At 35.5% G+C, this 17,514-nt stretch overlaps 1 protein-coding gene across 4 annotated transcripts; it reads right to left on the minus strand.

The window, feature by feature from the left end:
* Positions 1 to 308: 308 nt before the first annotated feature.
* On the minus strand, positions 309 to 2,789 carry cd8a (CD8a molecule). Of its 4 annotated transcripts, none has more exons than XM_038277875.1 (6): positions 2,513 to 2,771; positions 2,075 to 2,395; positions 1,880 to 1,984; positions 1,681 to 1,782; positions 1,489 to 1,528; positions 316 to 992 (listed from the first exon to the last, which is right to left on the minus strand). In XM_038277875.1, exons 1-6 carry the CDS (start codon positions 2,559 to 2,561, stop codon positions 941 to 943), a joined length of 669 nt encoding a protein of 222 aa, XP_038133803.1. In that variant the 5' UTR covers positions 2,562 to 2,771; the 3' UTR covers positions 316 to 940. The 4 variants fall into 4 exon arrangements, with proteins under 4 accessions (XP_038133801.1, XP_038133802.1, XP_038133803.1 ...); XM_038277876.1 differs by having other exon boundaries at positions 317 to 992; positions 1,681 to 1,779; positions 2,513 to 2,764; XM_038277873.1 differs by having other exon boundaries at positions 309 to 992; positions 1,880 to 2,395; positions 2,513 to 2,789.
* Positions 2,790 to 17,514: the final 14,725 nt, after the last annotated feature.

A 17,514-nucleotide genomic window follows, 5' to 3' on the forward strand; every position in this document is an offset into this window, starting at 1 on the left:
CGTTGCCTTCTTAAAATTGCAGTGAAATGACATTAAAAACTGCAATGGAACTAAATCTGCTGAAGCATTTTTCTCCAGATATCTTGTTTTTTTTCTGCTTACCGTTGAAGCAGCTTCCTTTTGATTCAGGGGGTCGTAAAGTGTTTCACTCATATGTTGTAATTCTGCACCAAATCTCAGAACGAGCGACACAGGCCCTAAACTAAAATAAAAAACAAAAATACACCATACTACAATTGTTCAATTTCTGGTTTATTTTTATTTTTTCTGACAAATGGAATTTAAAAACAATGTGCAAAAAAAAAAAATTTAAAAATGAAGATTTTATATTTGGTCTTCTTAATTGTTATTGCCTTAAAACGTATAAAAGATAGAAAAATATGTATATATATACACACATCGCTGGATCATGTGATTTTTAAGCTAAAAAAATTAGACAGTGATAACATGCTTGAAACAAACAGGAAGCTAAAGTGTAACAGTAAAGTTTGATCTCATTTCAAGAGGAAATTCAGATCGAAGTACTGTAAATGTGAGAAACACAAAGAAGATGAATATATACAGCTACACAAGGGTTAGAATGGCAAATAGTCACAAACACCATGGTAAAATGTTCTCAGTTTTTTCTTCAGTACATACATTTGTCAGATGTCATGTTAATTAAAAAATGCAGGCACAGAAGTATATTGATTTCGGAAAAAGATTTAAATCACAGTGAAAACTGCATGTCCATAATTAAAATGGGGTAGCGTTTCTGTCACCTCATTTTCTAGTACGCTTGAATCTTTTCTCTTTATTAATAAACACATCAGCTGATTTGGGCTTTTAAATGTTTTACATGATCTTGTTAAAAAACATGTTTTTTTTCCTTCTGACAAGAAACAAAGAGGGAACTTCAACTACACTTCAAAGAAATGCACATAAAATTACTGCATCAAGCTCAGATGTATCTGTTGGTTATCGTTTCTTTTTCAGGCGCCATCGTCCTCAGCCTAAAAAGAAATACAAATAACGAAAAAAGTTTTTTTTTTTTTAAATACAACACTTTTAGAAAACAGATTTTACATATTTATGTAAATTTCATTTGCATAAAAATCAAAGACCATTTCAAATTTTATTGTAGGAAGAGCGGAAGTAATTAGTAATTTTTTTCAAATGCTTTATTAAATTTTTTTTTTAAGCGTTTGAAAAATTACTATGCAAGTTTGCTGGGCCATAAAGTGTAACTCGGCCTTTAAGGCAGGTATTTGTTCTAAGCGGGTACCAAGTCCTGCAGTTTTTGGATAAACTTTTAGGTCAAAGTAGTTTGTTAAAACGGTAACAATAGAAACCACGTTCCCATGCAAAAACAAGCGCTTTCTGCATGGAAAAAAAAAATGTTTGGTGTAAACTTTACAGCCTGGCAAACAAAAACAAACAGGTAAAAAAAAAAAAAAAAAATACAGTAAGAAAAGAAGTTTTTTTTATTTTTTCAAAATGACAACTTACTTTCTTTTGTAATGGTGAGGGCATCTTCGAGTCCTTATTCCTGGAAGACAGAATTAAAAAGGAAGTACGGTATTTATATTTATCTTGAGGAAAAAAAAGTAGCATTTTCAAGAAGAATGACATTAATTTCATGACAAAATCCGATATACATAAAAGCTTTTTCTGAGGATGCAAAACATCAGATGGACTCACTGTTGCAGTATAGAAAAGTGACGATGAGGAGCAGGAGAAGAAGGCCGCAGGCTCCAGCCAGAGGGCCGAGTATGATTGGAGCACAAAACAAGGAAGGATCTGCTAAATAAAAGCTACTTTTACCACCATACTCTCCTTACAGCTGTGTTACAATGCAGATGATGTTTTTCTGTACTTAAATAAGGTTTGGAGTGTTTACCTGAATTGACCCTAATCGTACAGTCACAGCTTCTCCTAGTTGTTGATGCCTGGGTGGTGGCGGGAGCCTGGATTTCTGGTGGTTTCATTGTCGCTTTATGCTTCCCTTTATAAAGAGGAACTATATATAAGCATTGATATCCCCCACAACAAAATTCTGATGTGGTTTTTAAAGCAATAATTAAGCAAAACTTACCCTTAAGTGTAGTTACGTCCCCAAATTGTAGGTTATTTCCACCGACCAGAGACGCACAGCTGTATATTCCACTGTCTTTCTCTTTATTGAATTTCTTTACCGTAATAATGAAGGAAGGTTCAGAATACTTTACCGACAAGCTGTTGTAGCTGGCTCCTGTTTCTTTTGCGACACCAGTTTTGCTGAACGACCCTATGAACTCCATGCCTGATTTATCCAGCACTCTAAAAAGGAACTTGATTGTGATTGATCCCTCATTGGGAGGTGAACATTTGATCTCCTGGCTTTGACCCTCTCCCACTTCCACAGCAGAAGGGATTTCTGAATTTTGAAATAAAATGAGAGCAGTAATTAGTTCCCAATTTCTTCATTTTATGTACATGCTCAAGAAGGATTAAATTGATAAGTGTAAGTAAAGAAAAACTAAATAGAACTTACTTGGATAAAGCAGTAAAATCAGCAGAATCTGCATCATTTTTTGGTCCATTTTTAACCTCCCAGACAACAATAGCTGTTAAACCTGTCCCTTTGGCTTTCACTGAAAGCTGATGCAGATAGTTGAGTAAGATATCAAACCCCGCCCCAGCTGTAACCTTCTTCTCTGCTGTGTCGAATGGGATCATTGCAGCGGAACATTTGCAGAGCCCTCCTGCACTACGGTCGTGGTCTGCACAAGGTTTTGAAGTGGAGCCCACCAGAGCAACGCGTCGCTCATCTTCCTTTGGTTCAGAGCATCAAACAGTAGATTTTGATCCAAAAACAATTGGCACACTAACACAGCAATGTGTGGGTGGGGGGGTGGGGGGGGTGGGGGGGGGGGGGGTGTATAGTTGAAAGTGCAACTATAACTTTAAACTCTTTTTGCACAAATTAAATGCTTCACCTTGAAGTTTCCACCCGTTCTGACATTAACAGGATCCTGTCTCTGTGTGGGAATCTTGATGTGCTCTTTTTGGAAATAACAGCCTGTTCAGTGCTAAACTTTTGATACATTTTTTATCCTCTTTTTGTCGGTCATCTTTTTCATACATGTTCCCTCTAATGAAACATCATAATGGATGTTTCTTCTAATAAAACAGGATGATCATCCATTACCGTTGCATACTGATGATTGAAACCATCATCTATATAATTATGGGGGAAAAAAGACAACATTTAACATAGTTACTTAAACAAAACCACAGGTTTTGATTAACTTACTATGGTTTCTATCAAGATACGTGAAAAAAGAGATGAGGGGAAATGCTGATGCTGAAGAGCACAAATCATTTTAGTGACAGATGCAATTGTTTCCAGTTTTCTATTGACTACTGTGATTTTAAGACAGCGAATACACACAGATTAGACAATGGGCTCTATGCATAACTCCACTACTTCCTAATTTTAAGGCAGCTCTTTTTTTCCTGTCTTTTTCTAGGGGCTGGCCTCACTGATCTCAATTAAAAAATAGAGGAAAAAATAGAGATCAGTGGCTGGGCTCAATAACCATGACCAGACACACCTGGATTAATCACTTCATCCAGTAATAAGACAGGAAACAAAAGAGCTGCCTTGAGTTCAGGAAGTAGTGGGATTGTCCATAGGATCCATTACATTTTTCTTTCAGTTTTTACCCCAGAACCTCATTTATGCTTTACTTTTTCCAGAACAAAATTTCTTCCAGGTTTGTTTACAGCTGGAGATAGGGACCAGCAACCCTTGTGATCCTGCTTGGGATAAGCATGGCAGAAAATCGATGGATGGATGGAGGTTTTTTAAAAAAAAGACAATATTAAATACATGAAATTATTTAGTATAAATCTTTATATTTTAAAAACTGACCCTTAATGAGTGGCTGAAGAAAATTAATGGGGAAAAAAAGGTCTATGCACTAAGTTCATGGTCTAAGCTCTGTTTGCATGAATTACTGCATTAGTGCAGCATAGCATGGCATGGTGACCACACAAGCCTGTGGTCTCTGCTAGAGAGGTAAAAAAAAAAAAAACAGTTTGCTTTAATAGGGCCTTTCAGCTTGTCTAAATAGTTCGATCTGATGTCAATCTGCTTTCTTTTGATAATACCCCTTCTTGGGTAAACTTTAAACCACTAGATGGCAACAGCAACATGCACATGCCTATGTTATTTACTGAACATGAGAACCCTGAATGATGGTAAATATCACCACAGACAGATGCTGACTTTTAGCTTAGATTCCGGAAAACCAAAGAGCATTTAACGAAGAAATAAAATAAAATAAATTGTTTGTGCAATTTGAGCAACACATATGACGAAAAGTCAGATCAGCAGGGGCTCTTCTATTAAAGAGAAACCACAAAAGCTTCAGTTACCTTGACTTCATTTGTTTGCTTTAGTTTTAAGTAATTATGTAAAACTAGCTATTAATTAAACCAGAAAATTAGTAACACACATAGTTGACAGGGGTAAAGACTTTTAATATCAGAATTTGCAGAAGCCATACCCCTTTGAACTCCATTTTACAGTCACCATCTACTTTATTTGGTCTATCACATAAATAATCCCAATCTAAAATTGTTAAAGAATAAAATATGAACAAGTTAAACCAGTTTACCAGATTAATCATGATTGTGTGTTGAAATAATCATCAACTAATTTAATAACAGTTAACTGGAGAATACAGACTCTACATACATTTCCTGTGCTGAGAGAACAATCAACTCAGCATTAATTCATCCAAAGATTTACAAAATTATAGTTTTCTCATCTAACATAAAAACTATAATTGAAAGAATTGTCAAAAGATTAATCGATAAGAATAATCGATCACCAAAGCTCTGCAGCTGTAATAAAGGATTTTGCACTCTGCTGTTCTGTCAGTTCAGATGAAAGCAGGTCTTACTGTTGTGGGGAAGTGAAACTCTACAGACAGGGGAGATATGGCTGCGCAACTCAAAGCCCATCACATTTCCTGTGCTGTGATGGAAAATAAAAGCGCCGGCTTGTTAATGGGCAAAAGGAGTTCTGACATTTTGCTCTTCTGTGGGTGATTTCTCTTTTCCACTGGTGGGAGGAGCGAAAGGAAATATCAGAAAAGCAGAGGATTTTAAATTAGTTATTTTATTATTACCTCTACTGCTGAGCCTTTTTCTAACTTGTTTCATAACCCTGTGGGTGAATGTCGCAAAGCAGATGCTGTTTATTTCTACAAAGTAAATCGAACATTTATTTCAAATGAAACCCAGATTGAAGCATGTCTGGTTTCGGTCTTAGCACTGTTTTCAGTAATCAGGGGATTCTGTTGATGCTTTTTTTTGCCAAAGGGAAGACCAGTCAGAACAGACTCCATTAGCCCACTTCACCTTTCCATATCTTTGTTTCAGGTGTGACTCACCCACCAAGGAACACCTGCATGGGCTTCCCTGTCTTAGTCACACAGGGGGTCTCCAACCTGAAACTTGCATGTGTGAGTGTTTCATGTTGTGGGTGACCAGGGGAAGCCTGTGAGAAAGAAAAGACATCAGCCTGAGCTCTAAGGCAGAGGACCGGTGTGTGTGCAATGATAAAATGGATAGATCCTTTAGTACTATTCTGATAATCAGAGGCCAGGATGGGAAAAGAAGAGAATCAAGTGAAGAAAGAAGACCTGAAAGCCTGCAGAAAGATTGGAACATCAACATGTCTGTTCATCTTTTCTTTTTTTTTTTCTTTCTGGGACTTCCTGTAAGGACTGTTCAGTCTGTGGTAGGTTTTGGAACAAAATCCAACATTAAGCTCTCATTCTAGATATTTAGATTGATCTTATGTAAATTGTTGGGAGGTGGAATTTATATGCGAAACATGTGAAAATGTGTTAGGATAACATATCAGACGCTAAGCTTATGTTTAGATATATAACATGTATACAGGTCTACTCTTGCTATTTTTATATTATTCAAAGAAGAGATTCAACAAAAAGGCATTTCTCCAGAAGTTCATAGAAATGGAGTAAATAATTCAAATTTCTAACATTTCTAACAATTAGGTGTCAGTTCAGAAAGACGCCAACATTTCATTAGTACCATATATTTTTCCTAATGCTAAATCCATATTGAAATGGAAACTAATAAAGCAGATACATAAGGGTCAAAATACATAAAGTTATATTAGTTATACATTTGATTTTTAATAATTTTTTGTCTGTTTGTTTTCCTTAGGTTGATGACTGTAAAAATATTATTTTCTTTAAAGAAATAGAGCATTTATGTCTGATGTAGACAACATAAAAGTTTAGTGTTATAAACACTGTAACACTGAGTTTGAAATGTCTGTTTCTACCTTTATAAAAATCTCTATTTCTAGTGGATTTACTTTAATTGTGGAGGTTTACAACGTGCAGCTTCTGTGCTGATAGAAGTATCTTATCGGTGGTGTTGTCACATGTTACCATGTAGTTTATTAGTTTGTCATGTTTTGCTAATAAATGTAAATGGACTCAGATTTTTATAGTATAAACTCATGATAATGTAAAAGATAACTTTCCTCTGTTCTTTATTACAGTTCAGACAAACATCAAGGAATTGAAGTAAAGGAAAAATTAAGACTTTCTTTGAAAAGTTTAAACCAATACACTATTTGAAAATTGCTGCAGATTTTTGGTTTTGTATGGATAGATGATAAAACAGACGTAGAGAGACAAAGTGGTGGTAGCATGATGTGACCCTTTAAATTTTTAATTTCACTTAACTTTGCATTAAAGTTCTTCCATAATAATGATTAAATACACGGTTTAACTTTAGCAATATTGCTATACACAGCGCATGCAGTTTTCTGCTATTATAAAAGATTGGTTTCTGATGCATTTTTTATTTATTTTTTTATAACAAGGATATTTCTAGATATTTTGAAAAGTGTAAACCTTTGTAACGGCAGTATGAGTAGTTTTGTTATACCTAAACTGAGTCATTATGAAATTAATAATGGAACAAATACATATTAGAAATTTTTGTTTCAGTGTTTAACCCACAGTTTAACACAAAGCCTGCATAAGAACATATCAAAATATTTTTGCCTGAACCAAGAAAGTACGTTATGCCTAATCCTGCTGAATTTAACCAAATATTGATACCTAAGTTTTTAGGTATTCCCCGTTGTAACTTTTTTAAAAACAAATTGAGAAAAATTGTTAATAATAATAATAATAATTAGAATTTGTAAAACTCCTTTTTCTGCTAACTGTTTTACTTATTTACCGTTCAACTATTTAACAGAGTAAAAAGGAGTGTAACAAGCTTATACTAGCTGTTTGTTAGGGAATCTATTCGGGTTGCCAGACACTTTTAGACATGAAACACTATTGAAAACATTTTTAACTTAAGAGTGATGCTTGTTTATTGCTGGGTCAGTGCTATGAAGCCTACTTTCATTACAACCCTTCATCTGCCATACTATCTCAATAAAAGAACAATGACCACGAAAAAGTGTGTAATATAAAATATTAGTTGTTTCCTGAAGGTATAGTTTTGAAAATTTACAGTGACTTATTCTACTATTTTGTACTATTTATGACTTGTCACTGTTAGTTTTTTGCTATTGCAATAGTTTTTTAAAAAAGTGTAGGGGAAAAAATAATGGCCGGTCCACCTGTAGTTCTACAAAGCTACTATGAATTGTCTCACAAGCAAGTTTACAGTTTTTCAAAGCAAAAATGAAGTATCCTTATTTCAGCCAGCTAACAGGCAGTGTGAAGCAACAGAAAGGTGGAGGCGGACCTGTGGGAGTCTGTCGATCACAGCCAGGAAAAAACTCTGAATTTGTTTTTTAACAATTGGTAAAGGATATCATAATAAAGACTTTTAAACTGTAGGAATGGTATGATTTTTTTTTTCCCAAAACCTGATGTAATTGCTCAGAGACTCTCTATAAAGAATAGAAAAGGTACAGTGAGAATGTCTGATGCGTTACGGTTTTATATTCTGAAATGGTATTTCTTTCTCTTGGAAATGTCTAAAAACTTTGATGAACTTAAATATTATGAAGGATTTGTTTTATTGAGATCTTAAGCCATTTTAAAATGTATTTTGTTTGTTCACTCACTGTACAAAATTGTTTGGCCTCATTTGACATGTTTTTACCCTATGTTATTATTATTACTGCAGCAATACCACTAGACAACTGGACAACAGGAATCTGCTCAAACATATATTTATCATAATTTGCTTAAATATTGTATAAAATACATTTTTTGTGATGATGCAATTTAATAAATATATTTAGACAAACTTTATAATTTTGTTTCATTCATTCCAACCATTGTTGGTGTGTTTTTCATATGTGAAGAGCCTTCATGTCTTCCTCTTACTGTTTCTATGAACCTGTAAGTGCTTGTGGTTCTGTGTGTGGTGCTTTTTGCGGTTGCTTTGTTTCAGAGACGAGATGTGGAGCTCAAAGCTAAGCAAAGCGATAGCATCTCCGTGAACATGGCTCTTTGTCTCCAGCACACAGGAAAAGGGGGCTGCACACACCCCCCAAGACCCGCACCGCCACCAGCTCAGCTGAGGCTTTGCTCTCCTCAGTCACACAGGTGTGAATGCGTATGTGACTAAATGTGTGTGTTTGTAAAGTACACACACATTTTGCTGAAATTGACCTTAAACCCTGTACCTACAGTAAAGCTCATACGCACAAATTGGATGCAACTAAAACAGAAACCAAATATGAGGTAAGTTTAAGCATCAAAAGTAGAAGAAACCAAACCTTGTCACTCACCTACTCAACTTCCGCTGAACACAATATTGACGATTGGAAGTACAACACCCACTTCCAAACCTCTCCGAACGCGAACACAAAATAACTTACTGCTCATTTAAAACTGAACCCCAAGGTGACACTGATAGCCTGCAGTGCTTGACCTCTTATATAAGTCAATGTAGCGCAGTCTATTTTTATAACTTTACATCTCTACATGTAATCTTACGGCACGTTATAGAGTCAGTTCAATTAAATCAAACAGAAATATTGGTTTATACGTTTTTTATTCATGAAAACCCAACAAACCGCATTGAGTCAGTAATTTGCAGGACTCATTCTTCCTGCATAAATCTAGCTTTGTCTCACTGACTTTAAAGCAATCCATCTCACTGAACATGCATGTACCAACAGTGGAAAGAAAAAATCTCCAGTAATTATCCCTTACCACTCTGCCATTGGTTAGAAAAGCACAACTTTATTATATCAAACAAAAATGCAACTTACATATGAAACAACAACTCTGAGATACGGAGATTAAAAGGCCAACGTACAACATTTCTGCACAAATATTACGGAAACACCAAGAAATGCACCATGGAGGAAACAGTGTAAATTAGCATCCTGAGCAACAAGTTTGCTTTAAATATTTTGCTGACTTTCCTGAATATTACCTAAAAAAAACTATTATTCATAGGTAGATAATGTACACCCTTTTGGTCCTGATGTAACAGTAATTTCCCCAAAGTGTTAAATGTTCAGGTTAGGCTGAAATAACTAAATTAAAATAAATCTACAGTAGAAAAAGTAACCGAAACATTCAAGATGAAAGGTGCCTGAATTATGGAATATACAGTAGAAAGGTCTTAATATATGACAATATGTTACAAAGCTGTGTCCAGCATCACACGTTTCCTTCAGAAAGAAACTGCTTTTAGCATCTTTGGTTCGTGTCACGCAGAGCTTCAGTAAAGCAGTCCAGAATCTGTAATCAGAAGAAAAAGTTTTGTTAGACTTGAAATATAATAATAATAATAACATAATAATCAAAAGTCATGTTACATGGACAGGGTGCTTACTTAAGGTCCAGTAAAAGTGGGAAACAAGCTGCTTTAGCTCATCAGCCTCTTCCTTAATGATGGAAAACACAACAAAAAAGCAATATGAGCTGATCCAGTTTATGGCGGTAATAAAGAATGCTAATAGAAACAGAATAGAAAATAATGTACTATTTGTCATATCAGAATTAGATTTTTTTCACATCTGGACTTACTTTACAAAGTGGTGGTGGCATTTTTTGGGCAACCCTGGTAGAAACCACCCCCCCAAAAAACATGTTAAAAACAAAAATAAATCTATTTTGAATCCAAATATCTAAATTGTATCCTGCCATTTAGTTTGAGATGCTGTTGTTCAGCAGGAAGTACTTTTTCTTATGTGACTGTTTATAAAAGAATAAAACTACTTACGGCTGAAGTAATAGAGCAAGCATAGAAGACCCAGAGCCAGGCCCACAGCGACTCCGACAAGCGGCCAAAGAACCAGAGAGGCACAGCCATCTGGAGTAAACATACATTTGATTTGTTTTGGTTGCCTCTCATACATTGTCTTTTCTTATTCCGATGTGATTCCAATCCGGGAATAATGAGCTTGTATCCTAATGACAATCATAGTATTGAAAGTGCCGTAAAAACTCAGATACCCTGTGGTGGCGTCTTCCGATTGCAGGGACATCTGGGTTTGGGTTTAGCCTTTGTGACTGGAGGTGTCGTTGGAGGGATCTCTGCCAGGAAACAAACACAACAAACATACAAACAAGGATTGAAAGACATCTTTAAACATGAATTATTAAAGTTACATCCATTCATTTAGTACTGCAACTAAAGATCTATGGAAAGCCTCCCTTTAACGTACTTTATTGCTGCAGAAAATCTCACTTTGTTAAACATTACGGCTGTTTCTTAGCAGGTCAGTCCTTTCGTTCACAGTAAGCGCAGCCAAAGTGAAGGTTTTCCCTTTTAATGTTAATCTTTTAAATCTTAAATCTTAATCATGACTTAATCTTGTGATAACTATTCATTTAAAAACCTGGATACTCAGCAGAGTGCCCAACTCCTGAAAATAAAGTTAGATTTTGATTGTCTAACCTTTTTTTAAAGGTTAATCTGGAAACAAATATTTTTGGTAATAAAATGACTGAGTTGCTTTTTCTTATCCTCCTAAAGCCTTTTCTGCTATTCTAAACAGAAGTGTATCAAAGAAGTGAATACAAGTTATTGAGATAACATTTAAACGTGGCACTTTATACAGTTGTTATACAATTCTTTGTGAATTTCAAATTATTCTTGGTGATAATGCAGAGGGAATAAATTAGCAATATTTTGATCAGCACTACATTTTATTTGTATGTCATGTTCTCTTATCTTTCCTATTTTCAAGAGTGGTAAAGAAACTGAAATCTTTGCAATTTCATCTTTATGTCCCCCAGAAAAGACATTGTCCAGGACCTTTTCAATAGAAATCTATGACCACCTCTTTTCTGGGGGACACAAAAATGAAATCTCTCAAGATCTCAGTTTCTCTTAAGCACCTTTGAAAATAGGAAAGACGTGTTTATTTAAAACATTTTCTTGATGTTTGCACCAGGTTTTTGGTTTCAAATACATGTACAGTATGTATACAGATTGCTTTTAAAGTTGTGGGTTTTTTTTACACACATTCATCAAAATGAACCAATAAATGCTGAGGGTGCAGCACCTTTAACTTTTTAATAAAGAATCATTAAGATATATTTGTTTTCTTGCTAGCTTACGCTTTATAGGACTCTTCCGTGGCAATGAACTTTTGCACCAAAGCGCCTTTTCTTGTATTTCTTTACTATTTCCTTCAGTGGACATCTATGTGCGCTAATGAAAAAAGTCTGAACAGCCATAAGAAAATCCAAAGATGACATCTGAGTTTATCGGCATAAAACCTTTTATCATTTATTTATTACGTTTTTAAGAACCTGCTATAAGTTTCACAGGGTGGTTCTTCCAAAATATGTATAAGACCTATGATGGTGATGGCACTGATTGTATCTGGCTGTGTGTGTCCAGCTATAAAAGCACTGAAGTAATATTTTATTAAGCAAACTCTAATTTCTGGTAGAAAATGAACAGGAGAAAAAAGTTTGTGGAAACTTTATTCTTCGGATTGGTTTAGAATGTTTTCACGAATTAATAATAAATAGTTGAACAACTTGAGAACCTAAATGTAATTGCATTGTCCTGATATATATATATATATATATATATATATATATATATATATATATATATATATAGATAGATAGATAGATAGATAAATAGATATATAGATAGATATATATAGATAGATATACGTAGGCAACACAACCCTTATCAAAATATACTTATTATACCATACACTTTTTTCTTTGATAACCTTTGTATACAAACCTCCTGGCCGTAAAACTGTCCCAGGGTTAAACTTTTCAACTGAGTCTTTTAACGTTAGGACACATGAGTAAATCCCTGCATCCCCTTTATTCACGTTGATGATGCGCAGGGCAAAACCCGAGCTCCTCTTGCTACATTTGAAGCGACTCTGTTGCTTTTCGTACGCTGGCCCAAAGACAAAACGTTCCGCATTGTTGCATCGGCCTATATATTCTACTTTGCCCACACTGGGAACAGCTCGGTACCAGTAGACACTGGCACAGTCTGAAGAACTACATTCACAATCGATACTCTCTGTGCTGTTGATCTTAGGGAATACGAATTTGGTGGTTTCTGGTGGCATGATCTGGCTCCAACCTGGAGAGTAAAGAAAGAAAGTACAAGATCATAAAAAAGAGTGTCAACCATTGAAAAGTTTGAAGGCTAGCTAAGATTATTTAGGGTTTTTCTGTTTTTAAAGGCCTAAAAAAAATCAAAGAGCAAAAAACCTAGATAGATCTTTAAATTTTACTTTGAGGCCTGTACTGTTGAGTCAAGCGTTTGTTGTTTGTACGCGTTTGTGGCTGCTGTAAGATATTTCCTACATATGAATGCGAAATAAACACTAATTGTGAAAACAACATAAATACAGCCAAATGTACTGATATACAGCAATCACAACAACTGCAACAAAATGTCTAATTTAGAGAGGGTTAAATTTGGCACGGAGGAAAATCAACCTAGAATGTACGTAATTTTTCCAGAAAAACCTGAATAGGAAGACTTATTCAATGATATCTCACAATCAGCTATGAAACATGCTTTCACTATGTTTTTTAAAAGATCTCTGTGCATATCTATATACCTTTTTGCAATTTCTGATTGTAGGTAATAAGTAAAGGTAAGCAGTCGACAGTGCAGGATAAGTTAACGTTCGCTAGATAAGTCCTTTTTTCTATATATTTTTTTTCCTATGAAATATTCATGATATGCAAAAATTCAAGAAAACACATGATTAATCTAAAAATATATCCAGTTGACGGCGATACACGGTATAATTACAATTTGTTTGGATGCAATTTTAAGAATAAACTGACCTCTATGTAGGCCTCCTGCCATAAGCAAATCAATAATCTAACAAAAAAGAACAATTAGCTTTAATACTAGATAATTTCTTTAGGGTTAGGGTCAAATTATTTGGGTATCCCACATTATAAGATTTATCCGAAACACCCGCTAGAAGAAGCTTGTAAAGTTAAATAACAGACCAGCATCAGTTTGAGCCGACAACGGTATCCTACACTAAAGGGCCTCTTACGGAGGGAGAACGTTAACATCACTTTGAGCAATACAACAGAAATATCATGTGCTCTTACTTAATGTCCAGATGGAAGTTGTCAGCAGAAACCAGGCCAGCGGCGGTGAATACATTTTGTTAAGTCCCCAGTCTGTGTAAAAGAGGAGAGTGGTAGATGAAGGTAGGTGCTGACACTTTCTGTTCGTGCTATCTGCCTGTCAGTCAAAGAAGATGGGAGGAACTGAGCTAACAGGCCCGTCTGCCTAAAGTTACCACCCATGTGTGACAGACTGAGGGCTAATCAGATTGGTCCTGCAAAAAACAGGATGGTTGGACAAACACGGTGTGAACACAATTTGCATTTTACATGTATTTAAATTGCTTTGACTAAATATGGGCTTGATTAATTGATCAGTTTGAAGGCACTTAAAAACGAGTTTGATTTGGTCTTTGACTTTAAGGATGAAGTGTCTCATATCATCCAGATCATTATAAACAGATGAACACACATTGTAATGATAAGTGCTGCCACGATTGCGCATATCAAACAATAAAAGAGTATATTACCAAAGCAGCAGTTTGCAGCTGTGGTCTGGACCAGGTGCATGACCTACAGTTTGGTGGAGCCCTGCGTGCAGCTTTAGAAACTCAACGCACAGCGAGGAGAGGGAACTCTGACATATAGAGACTTCTATTGATTAGTGATCAATAAAAAAAAAATCCTTGCCACTGTTTACATGTAATTATTTGTTCTATTTCCTCATAAGACCACAAAAAGCAAGTGAAAAGACTTATTAAGACTAGACGTTGTAATCTTCCAGTTTTGATCATCAGAGGGGGTTTAGAGCTCCGCTTTACTAGTCGCCTTTTGGAGAATCAACATTTTTGTGACAAACTGAATGTTTTCATATATTAAGCAAGACCTTTAACCATGAAATCTGCTGTTTCTAGAAGAACACAAGCTGCACCATAGCTCAAGTGTTTTTTTTTTCTTTTAAAGAGAGCAGCTGTAAAAACCAAAGAGATTTCAGATCAAGTTCATCTTTCAGCTCCACCTCGATCAAAAACGCCCTCAAATTAGAATTACTTCTGTTTTGTTTTTTTAAGCCTCAGACTACATCGTTTTGTCATATTTGAATTCCCTCTTTTCAAAGCATGCATGTCCTTGTTCAACTAACAGCCTGTGTGGTTTGATTAGTGATCACCTACTGTACCTAGAGAGCAATGCTATTGCTGCTTTATTTGTATCTGAATATGGGGCCAATTATATTTCTGTACAAAGCGTTGGCTGCATGAGATGCGTCATTGATCTTTTTACCAAAGTAGAGTAAAAAGCTTCCTCAAGTCTAGCTGAAACGTCTATTTTTATTCAAAACACTAGAGCTGAACAGTAAAGCAGGTCCTCGCTTTACTGCTAGCGTAAGTGGTGCTGGGAGACATGTGGATCCGTTTCCCTGATGCCCCGCATTGCTGGCATAGTTTATATTAGTCAAACCAACAAAGGGAGAGTTTACTATTCAATCAGACAATGTGAAATTGCTCACAAAGAAAGCCTGTACGTTAAAATGCTGGTTAAAGAAACACAGCTTCATGATCTAAGACTAAAATTATGAACAGAACAAAGGCTCCTGAGGGATTAATCTCTTATAAACGGTTTAATAATGATTATTTTAACACTTTAAGATATAAAAACATTGCTATAGCAGTGAGAAATAAAGTCAATTGTGGGTCAGATCATTCTTCAGATCAAATATGTTTTTAAGAGACAGCTGCTGCTCATTCTGAGGTTTGACATGTGGTAAAGCTAAAGCTTACAGAGTATCCTTGGGCAAGGCAATGGATGCCTACCAATCTTAGTTTAATTTTACAGCTGGGTGAAAGAGATAAAAAACCAAATAGATAAGTTTATTCATTAATGATACTGAAGTCCCAAATTATTTAAAATCCTTGCAGATCTAGATTGAGGATTACTTTAAGTGAGTTTTTTTGCTTTGGAAAAACAAACGGGCACCTCTGAAAAGATAAGGCTGTAAAACCAATATATATGGAGAGTAGATTGTATTTATCTGTTTTTAATCGATGTCTAAAAAAATGAAATCAGTAATAGCCTGTCAAAAATAGTTTAATCTGCTGAGCATTGTTTTTTACGGAGGGTGTATCTTTGATGCAGAGCTACAAGTATGGGGCTGAAAGGCCTCATTGCCATCACCATAATCCTAAATCTTCAGAAATTTCCTCAGAGTCTAATCAGGTGGTTAATACTACTTCCCATCAATAAACATGTCATAATTAAGATTGCTTTATATACCAGAGGCAAGAATAACTTTGGACCATATCTATTAGTTTTTTTGTTTTTTGTTTTTTTTTATAATGGCTAATGGTTTTGTTATGTTACGTGATGGAAAGGTTTCTTAATTATGCAGGACAGATTTTGTTTTGGTAGTGCATGTGTTTGCATGACACTGTGGAGGGTGGGAGCAGAAAGAAAAGTTTGCCCAAAAAACCTATTTACACAAGAGGCACCGCTGTCTCTAACAAACATCGGCTTCGTTAAACATGGGATTAGCAGTTAGTCTATGCTTCAGTGTTTAAAAACTTGGAGCTACCTGGGTTAGTTCTGATCCAAGGTCGGGATGACTCCACACTAATGCATAGAAACCGGTTTCCAAGAGGAACTTTAGTTTAAGAACTGCGCTATGTTATGTGAAATATTTAACTTTGGTGCTAAAAAATAAATAAATAAAGAGCACTGGCACACTAATATTCTATTGCTTTATCCCATCAGATGCATTGTAAAGAAGTGAACTTTGAAATAGGCAGAAAAACAAAGAAAAAAAGAAACAAAAAAAAAAGCTGTAGCTAAGATCTGACAAAAATAAGTTAAAAGATAAACATTTTAAAATAACTACAAGGTTGAAAAGGTATTGAAGTTTTACTTTAAGGAAAATGCCTGGATTGTCTTTTGAGACGTTTGAGCTCCGCTGCAGAAAATCTGTCATAATGTCTCATTTTAATGTCTCTTACAAAACCGTCAACATTAAATTCCAGTACAGATAGTTTTGCAAGAATCTGCACTGTGAATTCCTTTTGTTGAGCAAAAAAAACGTATTGATGTATTAAATTAGTACCTCGCTTTGCATTTCTGTTCATTGTGAATGACAACTGTGAACAATTGCTGCACTATCCACAGATGAGCCTTTAAGCTAAGCTCTTTTTAAATGTTTAAGGGTACATGGCGGCCTGGCGGGGGTCTTAAAGTGAGAGGATGTGGGCAGCTAAGAGCTCTACGGGGATCGAACTTCTGAGCAAGGAAGGGAACGAGACCACAGGATTCTTTGAAAACAGGAGATCTCAGGGGGCTTCAGAGGTGCGCTTTAGGCGCCGTGAAGCTCTGAAGCCTTTGTTGGTCTCTGTTGCTACGCTTTAACAAGAAGCAGAGAGCTCTGCTGCTCCACTATTCACTTTCTACTCCATGCAAAATGTCAGTTCATCTGCTGGTTTAACTCCTTTATTGTTGTATTGCCTCTGAGAATATCAACGTTATTTGTTGCTGGTAAAGATTCTCAGCCATCCAGGTCATAGTCATTCCAAAACTCCCATCCAGGAAGCTTTGTCAACTCAAAAATGAATTCAAAAACATTTTTTAATTAAAAAAGGTCCTGGACGTGAAGTGAAACATCTTCAAAACTTGGAAACAGAGTCCAATTTTTTTTACTTTTTTGGAACATTATTTGTTCCAAAATATTCAAAGTTAGCATTCCAAGAGTTTTAAGAACTTTAAAAGTCATCTTAAAAGATATAGTAGAGGATGTTCTTTTTCCGGGTGGATCATCAAAATAAGTGGTCCTCCTAATTGTCAATCATTCTGTTGATAAGTTTACGTAAGGCCGTCCTACATGCTCGTCCCATTAACTATCTTTTTCCGCACTTTTTATCTGTGGTGAGCTACGGTTTCAGACTGTCATTGAAGCTCACCTTTCTCACCACGTTTCTTTGAAAATGGCTGAGGGTCGTAAGAGAAAAAG

Source organism: Cyprinodon tularosa, unplaced genomic scaffold (assembly GCF_016077235.1).
Source record: "Cyprinodon tularosa strain WSP-4 unplaced genomic scaffold, ASM1607723v1 ctg135, whole genome shotgun sequence".
NCBI lineage: Eukaryota > Metazoa > Chordata > Actinopteri > Cyprinodontiformes > Cyprinodontidae > Cyprinodon > Cyprinodon tularosa.

Excerpts from the sequence above, each read along its gene's own strand:
- cd8a (XM_038277873.1), bottom strand. The coding sequence starts at position 2,561 with ATGGACCAAAAAATGATGCAGATTCTGCTGATTTTACTGCTTTATCCA. Across the intron at positions 1,783-1,879 it reads TACGATTAGGGTCAATTCAG|CAGATCCTTCCTTGTTTTGT; the intron begins GTAAACACTCCA and ends GCTTTTATTTAG. Across the intron at positions 993-1,488 it reads CCTCACCATTACAAAAGAAA|GCTGAGGACGATGGCGCCTG; the intron begins GTAAGTTGTCAT and ends ATTTCTTTTTAG.